This window comes from Symphodus melops (assembly GCF_947650265.1).
Source record: "Symphodus melops genome assembly, chromosome: 1".
Classification (NCBI taxonomy): domain Eukaryota; kingdom Metazoa; phylum Chordata; class Actinopteri; order Labriformes; family Labridae; genus Symphodus; species Symphodus melops.
This window is the reverse complement of record NC_136691.1, coordinates 52,260,539-52,283,512: the sequence shown is the minus strand read 5'-3', so window position 1 is coordinate 52,283,512 and position 22,974 is coordinate 52,260,539. Positions and strand designations below refer to the sequence as shown.

Genomic DNA, 22,974 nt, shown 5'->3' with positions numbered 1-22,974 from the left:
ACGTTTGTATGATATCTACCTGGTTTGAAGAAAAACCGGTGGTTTATTTTTGATAGCAGGTAAAAGACCTACACTCCCCACGACCGTAGTCGAGTACACAGCGATGTTCCTGATTGGTGGAGCTCGCTGTTACCATGTCAGTGTTTCCTGCCCCACTGCACCGCATGCAAACTGATAGAGTTGCTGGCAGGCAAGCTAGTTAGTGAGCGAACACAAACATGTGCTAACTACCTTGTTCTGCTGCAGTGAATGTCATTTATGTATTCAGCAACACAAACCACAAGATAGAAAAACACTGTGTACACTTGACAAAAGTAACATCTCAGAAGACGTGATATCTTTCGCAATGGATTGTGGGATGTACACAGTCTAGTACTTTTGCCCTTTTCTCCATTTTAATACAGTTTTGCACAGAATCAAATATATGATAGTCATGAGTGGTTGGTTGTCTTGGTCCCAGGTGCCCATCTCTTGATTTAAGGACTTTGTGAAATGTCAATGGAGAATTTGAATTAAAAAAGTGGGTGGTCACTGGTCAGTGTTGCTGTTAAGCTCTAACTGTATTTATGGTACTAAATGTTCACTCTTTTCATCTGATCTGGCATTGACACTGCTGCTCTGCACCAGTGTTGTACCCAAGCATACACTAGAGATGTTATTTTACCACTCCTCAGATTTCTGCAAGTAGAATAAATCCACGAGGAGTGATGAGGTCAAAGTACATGCATCAAATACAGTGTTCTTATGCTGCAATACTGTAAAACATTGCAATAAACATTTCAGACTATTACAACAGGAGTTGTCTTTCTGAACTGTTTATTGCAACTATTATTCAAAGATCAGATAACCTGTCACAATGTTTGCATGTATACGTTTCCTCTTGTAAGTATAATGAGGCAGAAGGGCCCTCACATTATCTATCAGAGAAGTGTGCATGATAGTCTGAGCATTTCTATGTTTGTGTTTCTCTGTGAGAAGGGTGTGAGTGGGAAATTATCGCTCAGGGCTATTTATGCCTCCACATTGCACATTTTTAAAGATTTCTTAAAAAAATGAAGAAAAAAAAAAAACAGGGCATCTCTTTCAAAACCTAATTTGTTTTCATAAAGGATAATAAAAATCTCAGACTGTGCAAAATAAAAGTATTTACACAAAGTGTGTATTTAATAACTTTACAAAGCGAGAGGCGGTCGACCTCAAATGAAATGTTTGCTGAGAGTTTTTCGGTTGTTCCTACCCTGTCCTCCCAACTTCACGGGCATTTATTGAACTTCAAAATAAACACTGCTGCTCAAACTTTCACCAACCTTTGTTCCGTGAATAATTGCGTATGTACAGTATGTATGCAAGTCTGAGTTTGTGAGTCTTTGTCTTTGTGTGTGCTTCCTCTTCCTAAAGTTCTCTTTCCTCAGCACTTTTCAGGGACACAATGAGGATAATTAATCATCAAATGAATCTTCTCCTTCCATCTTTGTCTTTTACATGCGTTTCTCATTCTTTCTCTAAAATCCATAGAGCTGTATTCATATAAATCTATTCCCATTTCATGTCCTTTATAGCCATTTCTTTGTGTTGTACTAATGCCGCTTTCCTTATTCTGTGCTGTGCTTGCTGCTGTCTCAACTTGTTTTGATAAGTAAAGAGGCAGAACAACAAACACAAAGTCTCTCTGCCAGACTTCCAGACTTTCAAGGCCCATGGCACCTTTGTGCATTTACATCTGCATCTACATTCAACACGCACAGGACTGTGCAAATGCCTTTGTCCACCCCTAGCTCGTTGTTTTAGTGCCGTTTAAATGACCATCCATATAGGTTACTCAGTGTCTTAACTTTAATACAGCCAGAAAATACAGGAAACAAAGATGAATAAAAAAATCAACAACTACATTTTCAGAATAAAAGGGCTTCCAAAGGAAAAAAAACAACCCAAATTTACTTCTGTGACTTCTCCTGATCTCCGCGGGAGACTGTCGAAACAGTCAAAGTTTCCTTCAGTTACCTTCTGATCTATTATTCCTGACTTCTTTCAAAACTTCCCAGAGATCTTCTTTAGATATGGGCTGTTTGTTTCTTTCTCTGTCCAAGGTGACCCCACACTGACTCTATAATATCAGGTCTGGACCTGGTGAAGGCCGTCCATGACTGGTGTTTAACGTTTTCTCTCTTAATGGGATTTCACTGCGTTAGCAGTACATGTTGAGAAATGAAAAGGTTCCTAATAAGTCATTTACAGAAGGAATCGCACGATCAATTACAGTCACATCACTAACAAGTATTAAACTAATGATGGACTGAGAATTTTGCACAGAACCATACAATAGAGGGATGGGAAATAAATTGTGTTTGAAAGATATATCCCTATAATTTAAAATGGTCATAAGAGTAAGACAATGTCGGCTTTATTAGTATCATTTATGTTGCGTAAAAATGAAGATATACAGTACATTTCTTTTGTACAGTCCACCAGATGTCTCCTCTCCAAGCAAAACCAAAATACACAACTGTTTGTGCTTTGTTATGCAAAGGAGTCATTTTTTATTGTTTTGTTTTTGTTCTTACTTCACAAACTGGTATTTTAATTTCATATTCATTTCTCATCTACTTGTACATTTTTAGTTGGCTGGTAAAAAAAAAAAAGTTGCCTCTTGTAAATCCAGTATGAGACCCATTTGGATTTGACCTCATATAACTTTTTTTTTATTCCTTATCAAAAAAATATTAATGTAATTTTATTCCACAACGCTCTGCTCTGATACAGACCCAGAAGTTCGATCTTCATATGCAGCATATTCCCCGTTAAGGAAGAGGTCTTATTTGTGTGCAGGTTCACCTCTGAAAGAATCGATATTCAGGTAGTGAGTAGTATGGGTGTGACATCTGATAACAACAGGAGTTATCGTTTATTTGACACTTTTTTTTTTTTCATACTCTTTTCACGCAGCACACTAACTGTCTTATTTTTTAACTGCTTCTGAATAAACATAACGATTTGTCTTCTCAGGTATAGAAAATGTATTCAGTTTTTGTTTTGCTCCTTTTTGTATTTGCAGTTGCTGTACAGCGGCTGTCTGCTGATAATCTTCTCAGTGAGGTTGGTTGGTCTGCGGCCACCCTAAATGCTCCTGCATGGGCAGAGATTTAAATACCTTCTTTTAATGTTTCCGCCGATAACAAGGCTAAAAATGGGACATGGTGCAGAAACAATGACAAAACCAATGTAGAATGTAGGCTAATGATCTCTGTGGCTTCTATATGAGAAAAGATTCAATTATTCAGAACAAAAATAGTTCATTAAAACGTAATTAGAACAAAATAACTTTTGCAAACTCATTTTCTGTGTCCAACCTCATTTGGAAAATGTGTCTCATTTGGAAAAATTCTGTCTTCATGGATTCTCTCCAGGAGCTGGGAAACAGCAGCTCATGCTCGGCTAAGCTTGGTAGCATTTGGGTTTGAAGACACAATACTATGAATCTATGCCTTAAATAATTCATTCATATTGTGTGGATGGGTTCTTTTCTTCTTTAGCAAATCAATTGTTGGTAGTGTGCCAGTGTTGTGCTGCTCTCGATTGTCTGATACAGTATGCTGCTTTGCTGCATTGTTGTAAGATGAACGAAGAGCCAAGCACAAGTCTGTGTGTGGGTGTTATGTTCATAGTAATAAAGTCCCCGTGGTTTTTGCAGCTGTCAGAAGGTCTTAATTGTTATTTTCTTTCTCACTTTAGTGAAAAGAAACAGAAAAACTGAGACTTGTGTAGTGATTTGAGACCTCCTACCCAGTCATGCAACGACAAAGATTCTGCAATGACATCGTCACAGCTTGATCTCCAGTTGATTTTATTTCACTCGATAATGTGATGGACTGCCCAAAAAGCGTCTTTTTTTCTTCTTCTTCTTTTGATTACAACCCACACAGAGAAACACAATGTGAAATATTAGCCTCGCACATTTCCAAATAAACACTTGGACAAGGTTCACATCTTACAGTCAGTGCTCCAATCAATGAACGAGATAAATAATATTATATGCATTTGATATGCTCCAGTGGTTTCTCTGTGTTAAACTGTCGTCAATCAATACAAGTTTCCAGGTATGTCTGTGTAATCGTGATCACAGTAAAACTGCTGATATCTGTGTTGGTGAAGACTCCGCACTGTCGGGGGAATCATTTCCAGCCTTTGATGCCCAAAAACACAATATTAATAAAAAAAAGTTAGCTTCTCATAAAAATGTGATGGTGTAAGAATTCCCAAATGCAGGCAAGGATTTGTAAAAATCTTGTATTTAACAAACATTGGTTGGGATTTAATGCTCATAACTCAAACTGTATCTGTTGAAGAAAAAGAAAAGCTATCTTTTGCACATTTATTCACCATTAAATTCTTTAGGTTTCCAGTAGCCAGTTCAATTTGGTTTGGGTCCAAACACGTTAAATACATTGATCAAGCCCTGCAGTTATTGAATAACATGGATTTGTTTTTTTCAAAGTGTCTCCAGCAGCTTTGCCTTAAGTTAATTTTAAGTTCACCATATGTAGAAGTAGTATAACACTTTAATACTTTAAGGCAAGGCACGTTTATTTATATAGCACATTTCAACAACAAGGCAATTCAGAGTGCTTTATACAAGACCTTAAGATAAACTGAAGTAATATGACAGCTCAGATTTGATTAAATGTAATGAAATTACCCTCCAACAATTTAACCTATATCCAAACACATGTGAAGTGTGCCCTAGGTTTTTTTATACAGTTGCTCTGGCTTTTATTTAGAGGCAGGATGGGCGACGAATAAATAAATAAATAAATACAGCAGGAAGTATATCCTCTGTAAATGTCTCTCTGAGTCATGACTGTCTACAATGAGGGAGAAGTGTAAGTCCCGCTGGCTGTGTTGTTGTTGGAACTTTGTTTACATCGTGTTTACCTGGACAAATGGCCGGCTCCTCTACTTTCGTATAAAACCAGTTTTAATGAAGGACGAGAGAAAAGAAGAATATCATCCTCACTGCTTAATTCAATGTCATGGAAGGGTTTTTAGATCACGTTCATTCTGAGGTAGTTTACTTGCATTGTGATACTACCAGCTAGCTAAAGTATGCAAATATTACTTGTTTACTGGATAGTTTTATTAACTGCTGCACTTGACTCCTTGGTGCAAACAGTCCTGTGACCAAACAGAAGTTAGTTTTGTTCTCATGCTAATGCTCAAGGTGACATCTGCTGGATCAAAAAGTCACACATGCTTCCTTTAAGAAGCATATGTTACTGCTGCCATATCATAATTCGAGTGAAATGTATATTTTATTATTTGTACCGGAAAATCTCACAGGCATGTCCCTGTTACTGTTTCTGTAGGCGTTGCTTCCTGTGTTTATTCTCTGTACAAATACAGTCACATGTCCCGAGCTAACCGAGCGGATGGGGCTTTTCTGTTTTGTGAATGAAGGTGCAGACCCGTGCTGTTGCACTCACTGGACATGCTCACTTAGCTGTGACAAACAGGTCCTTGGTAAATTCATGGTGAGCATGCATGCTGACGCAGCAGAGGTGCAGCGTGGGTGCAGAGGTGAAGTGGGTTGAATAAGGTAGAAATAATTGTAGATGTGTTTGCACTTTGCAACAGTCTTAGCCAATCAAATCAGCTAATCTTGTTTTCTTTAAAAGCAGTGCGTTCCCCATCATGGCACACTTACTGAGGCGTAGTGGAGAGGTGAAACCAGGCCACCAAAAGAGATAGGAGAACCTTTTTAGCTGCTGAGAATCACTCCATTTTATGTCAACACACATTGAGCTGCAGGATTTAATGTTCAAGCATTAAACCTGTTGTCAAGGATCATATGAAACAATTTATTTTGAAGAAAAAAACTTCATAGCTTGTCCTTAAACTTCTCTGAAACTTCATTTATATACTGTATGTTTTTCTTGGCAACAACGCTCCAGCACTCCTCAGTTTTAGCTTTTGTGCTGTTTTTTTTTATTTTTTTATGTCAAAACACCATCAGCACAAAATGTGTTTTAAAACACATTTGAAGAGGAAAACTCTCATCCCATTTCTGTCACTGTAGCATCACTTTACTTTAGGCCAACAGGTGGATCCTCCAGAGCAGCAGGAGTTGAATAAGTTGCAGGGAGAACTCTCCTCCTCTCTCTCCACCTCTCTCTCTTCTTGAGTGCAGTGTGGGTGCAGCTGGGCAGTCACTTGGTTTCTGTGAGATGACACAGGTGGCAGCTGTAACATTATCATCAGGCCTCCCGGACATCTCATAGAAAATCCACTTATTTCTTTTTATTTCCTTTCTCCCCTCCTCCACATTTCCTCTTCAGCCCTCATTTTTCAATCTCTCTTTTTTTCTCCCTCAACCTCCCACTCTCCACATTTCCTGTACTGTTTCAGCTCTCCTGGGCTGTCACACAGAACACGATGAGAACCCGAAAAGCAACTTATCAGCTGCAGCAACTGACAGGAGGGTAGGGGTGGGTGTGTGTGCACTGTGAGCGTTGGGGACTGTGTGCGTTGGTAATATGGATTTGTGCAGACCTTCTGTGTGTTGTGTGTACCTTCTACTGCATGAGCAAATCATTGCACAAGAGGGTGTGAGCATTTATAATCATACAGTGCATGTGTGTGTGTTTTTGTGTGTGTGCTGCTGTGTCTGGGGGAAAAAAAGAAGAGGTTTAGCTCATATCATGCTCCTTCAGTGCCCACAATCGTCTTACAAGCCATACTCTCTCTCTCTCTCTCTCTCTCTCTCTCTCTCTCTCTCTCTCTCTCTCTCTCTCTCTCTCTCTCTCTCTCTCTCTCTCTCTCTCTCTCTCTCTCTCTCTCTCTCTCTCTCTCTCTCTCTCTCTCTCTCTCTCTCTCTCTCTCTCTCTCTCTCTCTCTCTCTCTCTCTCTCTCTCTCTCTCTCTCTCTCTCTCTCCACACACACAGCTGTGTGAAGATGTTTGCACTCACACAGCTCTCCCACATGATGTATCGCCCCGACAGTCCTAAAACACTGTCATCTCTTCAGTCTCCGTTGTTTACTTCACTGTCAATCTTTGCTATCAAACTCAAGCTGTCAGTCCCACACACTTTATTGCTCTCTATCACACTCGCATGTCTTTTAAGGCCACACTTTTCTGTTCTTATGACCACACAGAAACAAGCCGGTAACACATATGATTTAGAACCGTCAACCTGCTTTACAGTTGAATCAGGTTAAGTTAAAATATTATAGTTATTGTAGTACTATAGTACTCATAGTGAATTATTTTCATTTAATATCAAAACGTTGTCTTGAAGCAGTCAGAGTTCAGCAGCTCTAAGATTCACAACATGATTATACTGATCCTCATTTAAAAAGTCACACGCCAGGAAAAGTCTGCAGAATGCGCTCGATGCCTTGTCCTGCTTCAAGGCTCTTCATTGGCTGTGATCATACAGTTGGTTTGTCTCCCAACACTAGAGAGTAGCCTTTGCCTGGCCTGGCAGCCCTGCAGCGTTCTGCAGGATAGAAAGACACACATGATGTGTTTTATATTCTACTAAAACTGTCAACCCTTCAGTCAGTGGCCATTGCAAGCTTGTCTTTCTGCAATCGATCTTTAAAAGCAGTGTTTGTGGATTTAAGGTGGATGCTGCAGAGCATAAGGTGAAGGTGAATGATTCAGGCCCACTGAGCGCTATACCAGAGAGCTCTTTACTTTTTCTGTCATTCAAGACAGAAGTTTATCAAAGTTGCTTGCAACAAGAGGAATTCTAAATTTTTTGTGCTTTTGAACTCTTGTCGAGTGTAACTGGGAAAGGATGGGCCTTCAGGAACCAGGACTTTTCTTTGTGAGTTTTGCCAAGAATCCACAGAGGATGCACTACCAGTACTGTAACAAGGAGACGTTTTCAGAGTAAAACACTTGCACACCTCCAGATGTTTCTTATGTGGAACTGGAAGAATAATGCATTTTTGGACTGTGACAGCAAGATTGAATCAAATAACTTTTTTTTCTGTCATGGCCAGTCAGGGAGCCAAAACATGACGTGTTTTAACCACACGGGGGAAACAAATGTAAAGACACGGAGTAGTCAAAGTAAAAAAGTTTTTAGTGCTCACCGAGAAGTGCACGAATAAATAATAAAAGGTCCGGTTGTGCTGTCGTCAGTGATTAATGGCCATGGTAAAAGAGTAAGAGTAACAGTGGAGGCCTTGGGCATGGAGTGGGATTAGACAGCTTTCCCTCCTCCAAGCCTGGAAGATGAGACTCAGTGAGGAGAAGGAAAGGAGAAGCAAATGGTGAATGCCTGATTAAGGTGGAATTATCTCAGGTCTACTGCCAGGTCTCAGCAAGACAATGAACATCCAGCCAAGAGGATGGAAACTGACAAAGAGCCCAACTTCAGGTGTGGCCAGGGCTCCTAATTTGAGGATTACCTTGTTACCAGTTGTGTCAATACACTTTGAGAGCCAAATAGAAGACATTTTGTCAGGTTGGGTTATTTAATGAACATATTAGTCCACAGGAGTAACTGTCTGCACATGGAGCGCAGTAGTGACAGGGTACAGGGACATGTTAAGCAGAGAGTAATGCTGAGCATAGATCACAGCTTCTACAATAATTAGACAGCACCAGCAAGGGACCGTGTCAACACCTGGGGGAGCAGCCCTGGGCAGCAATCAATCCACATACAGTTAAAGTGCACAGTGAGGTACTTAGAGTTTTAGTTTGTGGAAGAAAGGGTAAAACATCCGTCTACTCATTAACTCATCTGATAAACCCGTTAAGGGTAGCAGGGGAGCTGGATTGTTTCCCAGCACACATTGGGTTTGAGGCAGGTTACTCCTGGACTCCATGCAAGTCTATGGCAGTGCTAACACAAGTTGACAGACAAACACATTCACACCTGAAGGCCATGCAGAGTCCCCAATTCGACCTGCATGTCTTTGGATAGCAAAGTCGACTACATTTGTATGTCAGCACTGTTCTGGAGAAGTCACTATCCTGCCTTAAGTAAAAGCAGTATTAGATTGGAGGAGATTGCAATTGGCAGATTTTATGTCCAAGGTGACATGCGAACATGGATGTTGGAAGCTTAATGGGTAATTGTGTTGTGGGTAATTACGTTTTTATGGCTTAAATTAGACATTAAATCAGGCAGGCGATGTCACTGAGCAACAATTAGCAGCAGCACATGACAAGCTTGTGTTTCCCTGCATTCTTTGAAAATTGTGCTACATGTTCTTGTTGGTAAGGGCAAACAGAATGAAGTATACTTATTGGACTAATATTTTAATTGGATTTCCATTGACAATTAAACCTGTTCTTTATTGTCAACTTTCTTGTCGACTCTTGAAATGGATTTTCCTGACAAGTAAGGGAGCTCCAGAATAGTTACTGTCCTTATAAACCACTTGGTTTACCATTAAATTAGCTCGAGCGTCTTCTCTTTCTTTCTCTACATCCTGTCTCTCAGCTTTACTTTATTTTTCCTCGACTCTCGCTTATTATCTCTTTCTTTGATCTTTTTTAACTTTGGGTTGTGTTGTCACCTTCTACTTTTACTTTGTCCCCTTTTGTTCCCCTCATCCATCTGGCTTCTTGCCCTTTTGCTGTTCTCTCCACCTGTCCTCTCTTTCTTTGTTGTTTTATCTCATAATTACTTGTCTCATCCTTTCCTTGTATTTTTATGACCCGTGACTTTCTCCTTGTTATGTTTTTTTGTCTCTTTCTTTCCAAGGCTTTCTATCACATTTACCTCATCTTGCTTCTTTGTCTTATTCGCTCCTCTTCTCCCTTCATTTCTCTTATTTCTTTGCAATATGTGCCTGCTGTCCCTCACTGCCTTTACATGCCACTTATTTTGCTTTTGGTTTTGGGTAATGTTCCCCAAGCATGTTGGCACAGACTGGTGGTGGATGAGTTTCTTTCCACACATGCACACAGACACACCAACATCTTCACACACATGCTTAGTGTGTGCACGGAAAGACCTGTTGGGGATGATGGTTGATGAGCAATGCCAGACTCTCAGCATCCATGCCCATCAGAGCTGCTCAAGAAACCTCATTAGGCCTCCTGGTCGCAGCATGGCACTGGCCTCGATACTTTGCAGCTCGCTTTTTTCTCTCTGGAAAGAATTTAAAGCCCCAGGGCTGTACACTTCTCAACAACCTCAATCACAAGCACCGACTTTAAATCCCTGATCAAATCCAAATTCAGCAGCTCCAGTCTTAGGCTGCGATCACAGTGGACACCTTAGTCCAAGATGCTCCCACTTCTTTCAGTTCTCTTGATGCTGCGAAGCAACATGTTATAAGCTGTCAATCAGTTGGGAGTATGCAAGACACAAAAAGTACCAGCAGCAGATTTAGAACATCAAGAACAGGGATAACAAAGACGTCTAATAGTTCACTTGTGGATTTTTAAGCTCTCCTTTTTAGTTTTGAATAACTCCAGTAAATAGGGGCTAATTTAGTCATTTATTTTTTACTTTATCTTACATGCAATATACCCATTTATAGACAACATCAATTTGACAAAGGAGCTCTGGCAAAGACAGCAGCGAAACAAGTTTTACAAAAAGCAAATACCCCAAACTGTCACAATCGAATATGACATCAGTTAATGCATTTGCAGCATTCAGCAATAAGACGTGCATATATTGTTACAGGGACAGTTTTAAATCTTCGAAGCTACTGATATGCTTTATTTTAAGGTGACCTTGTCTCCAAGACCGAGATGAGGAAGGAATGATGTTGAATACACTTTCAATGAATTATATAGGACCTATTATGGAACCTTGTGGAACACCACAAGGTTGTTATTGCCCACCTAAGTAAAAGTATCAGTCTTACTACTCTGCTTATGCTAGCAAGCATTTCTCTCTAAAGAAACATTGTTGAGGGACTCCATAAAAAGTCCTTAGAAGTCATCAACAGACTTTGTGGACTATTTTGCATCTTTTTCACACCTGCTCTCCCCAGGTGCCGAGCTGAGAATAGGGCTTTGCTGTGGTGATCTGAATCTGAATGTTTCCATCAGACAACTAACACAAAATAATTGTTTTGTGTGTGTGCACAAACACATCAATGTCTTATGAGAACAAAGCTCTCTGGAGATATGGGCTATCACAGAGGCATCAAGCAGGCAGCAAAGGTTAATGCACCCCTCAAGTATTCACAGGAGTATTTGGACACGTGTGAGAGCATGTGATAGTTTATGTGCTGAATGTGTTGTTATAAGATTTGCATTTCTTACCAGAGGCTTTTGCAGTAAATAAGTCTGTTATTCCCCTAAATGTATTCTTAGTGAAAAATGCAAGCGATGACTCAGTCTCAGACATCGTAATCATATCCAGGCCTACGGCTTCGTTGATATTCAGCGGACACCCTGTCTGAGATATTGTTGGCCTAAATATTTATCAAGTTACAGACTCACACATCCATGTTTGACACTCGCAGGTTGCAGCAGGTTACTGTGCCTGACTGCTGTTACTTAATAGAACATCACCCTAATGTAGATGATTTTGCACAAGTACAGTGACACCGTTGAAGATTGGTGGCACTGTGAGCCGATTAACTGCTGAGTGCATCACATTAGTGTCCTGCCTCTCAGTGTGGGCCTACAGCAGGAAGGTCCACAGTGGGACATAAAGCCAGCTGCTTGGCAGTTTGCTGCAGTGTTGGCTTGATTGACAGCTGGAGCAACGTAAGCTTATTTTTGGTCCTCTCCAACCTTCATCACAGAAAGCCCGACCCCACCCAATCTGTCAACATAAAAAAAAAAGAAATAACAGAAAACAAAACACCCCCCCCCCCCCCCCCCCCTTCTTTTCTCTACCTCTGTGGTCTCCAGACCGCAGTAGCGCACCATCAATCCTCTAGCTGTCATGCTCTTCTCAGCCCTGCCTGCCTGTCGCTGGCATACTTATGCACCATGTTACATAACCACGAAAAAAAGTGAAGAAGGGACAAAAGGAAGGACAAAGTGGTGGAGAAGGTGAGAATTGAAAGAAGGAGGTATGTTGGGAGTGAGGAGAGCCTTTGAGAGATAGTAAAAGAAAAAAAAAATACTTTATCAATCCTTTGCAGGAAATTACGCTGATACAGCAGATTCAATAAAAGTCAAGAGGAAACAAAGAACATCAAGGCCCCTAAAATCAGTTTTTAAAATCAGTTTTAAAAAGTACGGAAACAAAGCAGAATTTTTAGTAGTTTGGCTTTCTGCTGGATCACATTAAGTGTAACAAGATATTTTTGAACTGAAATTAAATGAATACACATGCTTGATTTGAGATGTTTTGCAGTGCTTTCTTGCAAATTTACTGCTACTTACTTGCTCCTCTTTGTCCCCTCTTGTATTTTGGGGGAGTTAGCCTCCCGATCTGAAGCAGATTAACTATAGTCCTGCATTGCATTTCCTGAATTAGAATATGCTTCCTGAATTATATAACGCAGGTTCAGTTCTGCATAAAACATCAGACGGATAGCTGAGCCACATCGTGAGACTGCAAATAGAAACGATGTTGGCCGTATTGGGGAATAGTCTGGAGATGCAAAGAATAAGCGAGGAGATGGAAAACTACAACAAAGTCAAGTTGAAGAGATGGATGGGAACGCAAGGGAGCTGCTACGGGCTGCTTAAGGGATTCACATCCTATGTGGGTTGTGAGTATTGATGAAAACCATCAAGTTCAAAGTAAAGGTATGCTATGGCCTTGAGGAACCAGGCTCAGGCTGCAGTTTTACCCCTTGTTTGATTGTTTGTTGTAGATTTATCTGGCAGAGTCCTTTAGTTGACGTGGGAGACTTTGCAGCACAAACTTTGTCTGGGAATATGCAATGATGCTTTCAGGGGAAGAGCTACGGAAACGAAAGTTAGGCCACAGTGAGATTTTTGAATGTTGACATCGTGTTGTCTAATGGTTTCTTATCTTTATGTGCTGTGCTTACTCAATACTCAAAAAGAGGGTTTGTTTGTCTCGTTAGTCCAAACACAAAAACACCATCATTGTCGTCAAAGAGGCAAGATGAAATGTGCACCAGGCCTACTTTACCTTTCCGTCACACTGGGCCTAAATATCCAAACAGATATAAATGAGACTGTCTGCTGAGATAAAGGAAGACAGGATGAGGTGGGATGGTTTGGGCTCACACATCACTGGAGGAAAATGTATTTGATTATAGTCTAAATAGGATTTAGAGTACCATCTGTGTGGGTGTACTGCACTGTTATTGTATCTGTACTGAACACCCCAGCGCTTCACACCTTCAGAGAACCACAGCAATACTTTGTTTGCAGAGCATGTAGGTGTAAAGAAATATCAAGAATTCCCATTTAAAAAACTTTTAGCTCTCTGTTCTCAATGTGAAAAAAGTTGGAAAGTTTTGGGGTCCGATGCTTTACAGCCCAATGTCCTTCATTAAAATTGGGTGTGTGGGTGCAGGGATGCTGTGATTGATGGCAGATACAGTGCAAACACTTTGATTACATTGGGCTTTTTCTCTTCCAAGCTACTATATGTTTTATATTCCATATAGTTTAGCTTTGTTTCTATGGGAACTAAAGTTGGGGAAATAAATCTCCAGACTCGTCTCTTCTTATTTCAGTATTGAAATTCAAAGACAGACGATGTAGCAAATATTGTATAGGGTGTTTAAGTGCTTTAAGGAGCTCTTTTATGCAAACTTGGCCATTACCACATTGCTGTCTTCTTCACTGCCCAATAAAAACTGAGGCTGCAAGAGGGCTGCCCTTAAATCACTCTGATTTAACTCTGTCTACGTGTGTGTGCGGTGTATTTATAGGACTGTGCATGTGTGTGTGTCTCCAGAGTGTTTGCTCACACACAGGCCGTTCCAGCCCGCTTGCCGCAGAGCGTGTACTTGAGAAAGGACACCTTAGTTTGTAAATCAGTCCTGTTCTCTTCTGTCTGTCCTGCTGTTCTCGTTCTTCTTCATCTCTGTTTTTAATCACCACTTCTCGCCACTCTCTCTCTCTTTTTCTCCTCTCTTCTCACCTTTTTGTCTCCACATTTGTACCCCATGTCTTTCATCAGCCTTGACCTTTTTTTCTTTTTTCCCTTTTTCTCTCGTCTGTCTGCCCTTCTCATGCACTCACACATATGTCGCCCCAGTTTTTAGTTGCATTTGATTCGCTGTTCTTAACACAGTTTTTACATTTTTTTTTTTTTTTTCAAACTTGGATCAGGCATGTTTTTTTGATACGGAGCATATGTCTCTATAATAAACTCTTTGTATCGTGCCTGGTAATTATTACTTTCCGAGTCGTCTGCCAATTTGGGTCTTACTGTTCTCTCCTTACCTTCTGTTGTTTTCTCAAATGTCTAAGGGTGTAAAAACACCACAGACTTTTTTTTTTGTAAGATTAGCGATTTAGCCCTAATTAAGCCGTCCCACATAAGACTCCATGACCACATTGGATACTCACTGTGGTAATTCCCTGATGTATTTTACACTGTGGCCCTATGTAGAAAATTTGGCTGGATGGGAAATTCTCACTCCTCTTAATTAGATCAAGGAAGCTGTGAGAAGTCTTGTAGTGTTTATCCAGCCATTAGAACCCATTAGAAAGCAGAGACACACTCCCCGGGCTCTTTAAGTAAGCTGTATAGACAATGACACACTGTTTGATGTTTGGCTGAGTGCTCTTGTGTTGTACAGTTGGGCATAAGAACACACAGAGACGAGCTGTTTAAGTGCAGATTGTTTGGCTGTAGATATTTTTTTTAAAGCCAATTTAAATAAGCATGTCAGTCACTGTGTCTCTTGTTCTTCAGGCAGGGCTCTACGGGTAGAAAAAACTTTGTATTGTGGATGGAGAACAATTTGAGTTACATACAAACATGCAGATCACACAGGTTAGAAACAGAGCTGACTTTACCACCTGTTCAGATTTGTGTTCCTGATCTTATTTACCTCAGCCTGTCCTCCCCGCTGTCTCAGACTAAATAAGAGCCCGGCACAGCCAAAGCTAAGTCTTCATAGAATCCCTTTACAAAAAAAATAATAAAAAAGCCCAAAATAAAACCTCGCTGTAAATTTAGAGAAGTTTGGTGGTGTTCGGGGACGAGACACTTCCACGAGCACAGATGGAATTTCTCTACCACATAACATAATTGCACTTTTTTTTAAGAACAGGGGCACTTTATTAAATGTAATCTTAATAAATGAAATATAATGTGCAGCTCCTCATTAAAGGGTTGACTCATTTTACTGACCTAAAGTGAAGTACAATTTAAGCTGATTTGTGTTTTAAAATCCAGCTGATCAAAACCCAGAGGAGCACACACACTGGGCGGTAGGTACACACAGTAACTGCTGCAACCCAGTGCTAGACATGAAATGTTGTACATCATGACCAGTTCAGTGCACTCTGAGAACATGTCTGGGTATGAAGAGCCATCGCCCTTTCAGGTGTGCTGCAGTAATTAGGACAGTGATAGATAAGTATTTAAGGTTAAGATAGAAAAAGAAGTTCAGGCTGCTGAGAGTTTTAGTGAAGGATCCTCAAGAGCCCTTAAGAACAAAACAACAAACTCCTCATGTCAGTGTTTAGTTTTATCTTTAAGTGTTTGTGACACTTTGGCAGCATCTCTTTGTCTAATCAGCACCGCGTTTGATTAAACTTTCTGTGTGATCTCCCCATTTTCTCTCTCTCCATCTCCTTATATAATTTGATTTCAGGTTGACAGTATTAGCTCCTAAATAGAAAGCATTTCAGGGAATTAGCGTTGCCACTGTAACACTGTACTCATTCAGTTAGCTGTGTGGTGGCTAATTGAATTTCTACCTCTCACGCCAAACGCCTGTTGACAGCTTGGGCACAGTAATTTCATTACTTTTAATGTTAATTTGCATTAAATGCTTTGAAAGGCATCCACGGTCATGTGTGTACAAACGGGAAAATGAACACGTACCATATGTCACATACAGTATGTGCGCACATATAGTCACATTGATACATGCACATACATAAATACACAACCCACTGGAGAACACACAGCCATGTCTGCAAATATCGGCTGAACTAACTCTCCCATGAGGTTCAGTGTCGGATGAGATTCTGTTATTCTGGTGAACATTGGTCCCGTTGTGTTTTTGGATTTGTGTGTGTGTGTGTGTGTGTGTGTGTGTGTGTGTGTGTGTGTGTGTGTGTGTGTGTGTGTGTGTGTGTGTGTGTGTGTGTGTGTGTGTGTGTGTGTGTGTGTGTGTGTGTGTGTGTGTGTGTGTGTGTGTGTGTGTGTGTGTGTGTGTGTGTGTGTGTGTGTGTTAGAAGGAGGGGAGAGCGAGAGCAGTGATGAGATATGTTGCATAAGGGGGTGCAGTGGAGTGTGAAAGAGAACAGGTGGTTCCCGTTTCTGCCATCTAGCTTTGTGTGCCATCTTCCCTATTGTGTGCTGTGTGTGTGTGTGCATGTGCAGTGTGTGTGTGTGTGCATGTGCCTGTATGGTAGCGAGTGAAATCCCACTGCTTTGGGGACTGGGGATTTGTGCATAACCTGAGTGAATGTTTCCATATAAAGTATGCACATGTTATCATGTCCTGCTTCTGTGTTACCGTGTGTGTGTGTGTGTGTCTATATTTGTCCGTGTGTGTGTGTGACTGTTCTTTAGTGAGCAGAGTTCCGGTTGGTTTAGAAACAATCAGAACAAGCTGCTGGAGAGATCGTTCTCCAAATGTCACCCAGCTAACAATCTATACTGAACGCACAACAGCGCTTTCCCTCTCATCCTCTCTGTCTGTTTCTTGCTCTTTTCTTTTTTTTTGAACGTGTGACAGGTTCAGTGATTAGTTCTTAACAACGACAGGTGCGTTCAAGGTTCTGATGTACGTCTTTTCCTCTCTGTTTGTCACGTAGACCAGTCATCCAGGCCGGTTGTCAGGACTCGGCAGCAGCAGCTGTCTGGCTCAAAGGGACCGAAGAGCAGCGCGGGGAGCGGGGGCAGCACTCGGAGGGGACCCCTCTAACCAGATCCACCCCCATTACCATCCGAGTCTGCACGGCCGGCCTCCTGCTTCTGAACGACTCACTGCCAGGGAAGAGCGTCTGCGCTGTCTGGGGGTGTTGGCACAGTCCACAGCTCCAGGCTCCTCCAACCTGTCCTCTGCCACCTCCTCTGTGTCAGCCTCACCTGCTCCTCCCATCCAGCTTCAACCCCCACACCATCCGGGCCTCAATCCAAATCAATGCCCAGGTGCCGGTTCAGCAGCTGCTAATCACTCCTCAATTCCATCTCTGTCGTCTAGGCAGCCAGAGCGGGTGTCTTCTTCTTCTGAGTCCTTAACTACAGGAGGAGGAGGTGGAGTGAGCCTCTCAGGTGGGCTGAGGAGAGGAGGAGGAGGAGGAGGAGGAGAGCACCAACCTCCCAGCCATATTCCTCGTGCAGTGGGGGCCAGCTCCTCTTCAAGCCTGCTCAGTCTTGCAAGCAGAGGGAGCCCCTCTGCGAGCATCTCGTCCCAAGCCCAATCCTCTCCTCCACCGCCGACCCCTTCCTCCGCCTCCTCTGCATCCTCCTCATCCTCCACATTTACAGGCCGTTTAGGACAACCACCCCGAGGCCCCCTGTCTCTTCACAGCTACAGTCGTAAAAATGTCTTCCTCCAGCATTCCCTACACACTGCTGAGCTGCAGGCTCTGACACAGAGAGACAGTTGAGGGGGCATAAACAGTGAGCAGCCATACTGACTTAAGTGACAAAATGTTTGACTTAAAAAAAAAAACCCTGCTGCTTCTTCATTTTACTTTTCTCACCTATCACTGTCAGATTTCCATCACCTGCACGTGCTTAAAATCACATTTTCTTCTCTCCACAATCCACTCCGCCCCTTTCCTTGAGATTTAGTTCACAGACTTGCTCGCTTAGACACTCATATGCGGGGTCACACACACATGCACACACACAGAGACACATATCAGGCTGTGAGTATGAAAAAGGCACTCACCCGTCTATCAGAACTCCCACGTTGTGTCATGCTGACAGTTTAGATGTGCTTACGCCCACAGACGCACAAAATGCACACAGACTCACAACCCTCGCACACACACACACTGATGCACACACTCACACAGAGACATCATCTGTGACATCTCTGCCTCACAATCTGCACGAATAGTAGAGCGTTGAATCTGAGTTAAGAGAAGGAGTTGTGTATTTGTTCTTGCATTCTAAGAGGTGGTTATTTGTTATTTATTTTCTCATTACCAGTTTAAACCGTGTGCTGCTTTAGGAACAATGTCTTATCATTAATGCTCATCAGAATATACTGTCACATTGCCAAACAGACATGAGATCATTCCTCTTTACATTAATATGAATCCAGATCAGAAACATTTAAAGTCCCCATGAAACAGAACTTATAGAGTGTCTAACTGCACTGGATGACGCTGCATTCATGTGCTGCTCGGCTGGTCCAAGTTTCCAAGTTGAGAAGTCGTTCCTCCAACTTCAGTGTGTTCACAGGGTTTCACTTCACCAGGGTCTGAATGATGCGACGTCGGCAAAAAACAGCGTTGATGCTACGAAGATTATCTGTGTAATGTAACTGTTAGAAGTTACATTTCAGCCATACCTTGATGTGCAATATCAGTATTATTTAAAACACATGTTGACATTAACCAAACATATTGGTTAATGTCAACATGTTCTAACAGGTGACGTCAGGTCGGGAAGTCAGGCATCTACAGTAATTGTTTTCCGAGTTTCTGAGTGGTTGTTCCGACCTGAGCAGGTGTTGATGTGCATTATAGAAAACGGTACATTACGTTGGATTGAATTTGATTGGAGCATTAGCTTGACAAAGCTTTTTAATTGGTCGAAAATTCAGTAACTCCTCCTGAGTGCAGGATGAGTCAACAAACGTGTTAAACGTTTTACAGGACGGGACAATACTCAGATAATGATTCATTTGAATATGTATTTGGAATATAAATGAACAGTTAACACAGGGAGTGCTGGATTAAAACATGGAAAATGTGTTTTTTTATTTCATGGGGACTTTAGGGTAAACTTTTACTGCATGCGTTTAAAATATGAAGGAAAATACAGGTGACCATTTTGTACTGCAAAGAAATATACTGTTGGGTGGAGGTGACTTTTAAAGTCTTTTAATAATGTTTGATTTTCAGCTCTCACCTTAGCGTTTCAAGAAGGGAATCAACCATGCCATGAACACATATCAAACCTTCTGCTTACATAAATAATGGATCAATGTGTGTTTTATACTGGAACATTGTTTTCAGAAGTGCATTGGTGCAATATTCTCCACTAAATGTAGACGAGTCAGTTTGTATCTGTGATGTTAGACTAGAACAGTACCGGGGTGGAATTGATGTCCTTCATTCCTAACTGTCACACCTGTCATTTTGATAAATTACACTCACAGTATGAAGACAAAATTACTCTTAAATAACAACTTTAGCAGTACTGAGCACTTACCTTACAAATCAGAACACATCCGCCTTTCTTTACTGATTGAGGGCTGGATATTAAACAGGGATGCTGACTGGTGCTTTGCTTTAGCTGCAGCATGCATATCCATTTATTTGTTTTCAAAAGAAAATAAATGCTTCAAAAACTGGCATTACAATTGGCTGCCACATTTTCAAAAACAATTTTACGACGGCAAGCAAGCGAGTGAAAGCAGAGTTTGCTTCTCGAAGCCGAGCAAGAGAAGAAATGTTGCGCAAATTGTTTACTTGATCCCATAATGATGAGAAAAAAATCTGATTTTATAAACCATCCATTTTAATTTTTTTTTATTTTATTTGCAGACACTCATTTCTTATTTGTAAGCCTTCTTTTGATTTTCAGATCTTGCTGGTTGGTAGGCTTTTCAAAAACACCTAAAAATGGTGTTTTGTACAAGAAGGCAGCATTTTATGTAGTTTTGGACATTGGGATGCACATTTTCTGAATGAGATTCACACACAAAGTAACTGCCACTCTCGGATGAGTCGTACAGCATCACTCACACTTTGGTGAGGAAATGTGTCACATTATAATAAGTGAGAAAACCCACTTTTTTTTCTCATCTACAAACAACCAGACTGCATAACAACCATTGAATATATTTGATCTGCTGAATTGACTACACTGGCTTACCCCCCTCCCCAACAGATTTAGCAGTAAACAAATCTTATAACGTCAGTCAGGAGGGGGGAGCCCACCCTGCTGCTGAGCACAGGCCAGAAGTTTACCGCTCCAGGCGTCTACTCGTAATGTTAGATTCTGGAGAAGTTGTTGACCTTGTCTGTCTCTAAACGGCACCTGGCTGCAGGGAAGTTGTATAAAATGGTGTGTGTTGTAATGTACGCCTCATGAGGCAGGGACCTGGTAAAGGTGAGGAAAAGCCTGAAGAAACACAGCTCTGCTCCCACTGGTGCCGCTTTCACACTTTTATCCCCCCCCCTTTTTTTTCTCCCTTCATCCCCTCTTTCTGTCCTCATTTCTTCCTCTACCTTATCTTCACCTTTCTCCCTCTCAGCATCTCCTCATGCATTTCCCTCCCTCTGTTTCCCAGCATCCCTCTCCTCTGCATGCACTCAAGAGCTCCTTTTTGTTCCTCTCCTGGTTATCAATCTGTTATCTTCCGCCCCTCTCCCCTCGGATCTCTCCCTCCCCCTCTGCTTGTTTTTTCACACAGTACATGTATTGCACGCTCTGTTGCTAAGGCTCACAGTCCTGGGATCAGTAGCGCTGATGATTTTCATTCCAGCTGCCTAATCGGGAAATAATTTTACACCTGGTGAAGGCAATTAAGTACCTGGTAGGGAAGTTGGGCCAGCAGTAATTTGGCTCCTGAGGCCCCGGGCTGAGAGTGGCAGCTGCATTGTGAACTAACCCTTCCCCACTCGCTTTGTTTACAGGTGCAAGGTAACAAGGATGACCGCTTAAGAACTGCTGGTTACAACCTTTGACAATAAATGGAACATAATGCTGTTGACAGCATGTGAAATGTCACAAAGGGAGTATTTGACCCTGTTTGCACTGCACACTTTGGTTGTATTTGTGTCTCGAACAGCTGCGCTCAATTCAACTGTGTTCAAATGAGGAAAAAAAAACAGAAACCTTGAGGTAAACTCTTGGTTATGTCAGCTATATCTTTAAATGGAAAACTGCTGAGTTCAAATGTGAAACTTCAGGGCATCTTTTTCTACACAGATTTTGAATATTATCGCTGGAAAGTAAGGGTCTGAAATCATGAAGCCTCACACCTCTCAAACCTCACTTCACTAAGAAGCATACGGCTCATTTGAAGATACTTCATAGCATTTGTTTCGAATTGATCAGTCGTCTCTGCCTTATTTTTATTTATTGCCACAGAAACCGTTTCTTCGAAGCCTCATGGCACTAACAAATAGAGGTAGTAGTCATCATGATAATAACCATGATGTTATTGTTTGAATTCTAATGTATCGCAGATATACTCTCCTGTCTTTTTAATGTGCTTATTTTTAATAATTTGTTTCTTTATGAACTGGTGTAATGATGAAATGGAACTGTACAAATGTAAATAACTAATCATTACTGGGGATGTTTGTCTATGAACGCGACTACTTTGTTCTCTTGTAAATGACCATCAAGTCAAGGGTTTGTGTACGTTGTCTGTTGGCACACGGCAGATTCAAACACCACAGCAGAGGTGAAGATTTTGGCAAATGCAGTCAGAGATCTGAGCTGTTACCAAAGCGTTTCAGGCAATAGTTCCCATAAAATGAACTTTCTGATTCTCACATGTGAAGGCCAATCACTTGCCCCCCCCCTTCCCCCCCACACACCTTGAAATCCAGCCTTTGCACTTTTGAATATTTATGCTTGAAATGACTTTGAAAGACGTTACTTTGCAATCTTTTGCCTAACTGTGTCTGAAAAGTGGACGATGGATGATGATGATCTGTTAAAGCTGCTCTTTGTTCACATCAGTACAAAGTTTGTATCTTAAGTATGTCAAACTTTTGGGTAGACTCGCACTGTGAGCTTTTGTCAAGCGAGTCCATAAATTCATTTTACACCAGAATGTGAGGGGAAACAAACAAACTAAACAAACGGACTCAATACAGTTGTTTTTCTGCTGCCTTGGTCCTTTTCATCACTTTTGAAAACATGTCTGTTTGACAAGAATTGTTTGATGGGCTTATCTTGTCTCAAAAACCTTGCAGTGTGTGTTTACCCAAAGTGTTTGTCTTCAGTTTGTGTCCAAGATAGTTTTTATTTTGTTATCACACTCACTGTTCTTTGTTCTTATGAGAAGTGTTTGATCAAATATCTTTTTGTCCAACGTCTCCTTATTGTTGATATTTAATACAAATAAAACGGAGGAAAACTTTGAGTGTTCATGATTTGGTATTTGATTTTCCTCCCCTAAAAGCCTTTTCATTATAAACTAAGGTGCGTCTTTAAAAAATAACTGGGACGCATTGAAGCAGCGAGAATGAAAGATGGATTCTGCCAACAGAATAAAAAGGGCTGTGTAATAAAGCAGTGAATCTATGGGGCCTCGGCTCCGTCTCTCAGGCTGGGTTGATCTCACTGTACAAATCTCTGAAGAAAAGCATGAATAAAATCAAAGAGTGAAAGTGGAACGTACAACAAAGTCATGAATAAAATAATCTTAGGGGCCATCACGCTCAAAGATTCAGAGAAACTTTTCCCCGTCGTAAAATTGAAGTGGACTTAAAAACATTAGCGGGTGCAGACAGAGGTAATTTTACCTCATTTAACATTAGCCTCCAACCCATTTGAGCAAGTTTTCATTTGGCAGTGACCATAAAGTAAGAAAGTGTTTAGAAAATCAATTACGTTAGAATGAGCCTGTTTGCATGCGTGTGTGAGTGGGATGCAGACGTTGAATGTTTACCCCTTAGGGAGGACCTGTGCACACTCCTCATTTCTGGACTCACTCAATTAGTGTTGGAGATGTTATGACTGACTGGCTAACACACATCACACACGCACACACACACATCACACACA

The 22,974-nt window shown here is 41.3% G+C and overlaps 1 protein-coding gene across 1 annotated transcript in view; it reads left to right on the top strand.

Moving 5' to 3' along the window:
- ccser1 (coiled-coil serine-rich protein 1) overlaps positions 1-22,335 on the top strand; it is a 119,893-nt gene extending 97,558 nt beyond the window's left edge. Inside the window, exon 11 of the mRNA XM_079366136.1 lies at positions 16,860-22,335. Coding sequence (XP_079222262.1) covers positions 16,860-17,657 — 798 coding nt within the window. The 3' untranslated portion in view covers positions 17,658-22,335. The remainder of the gene's footprint in view (positions 1-16,859) is intronic.
- Positions 22,336-22,974: the final 639 nt, after the last annotated feature.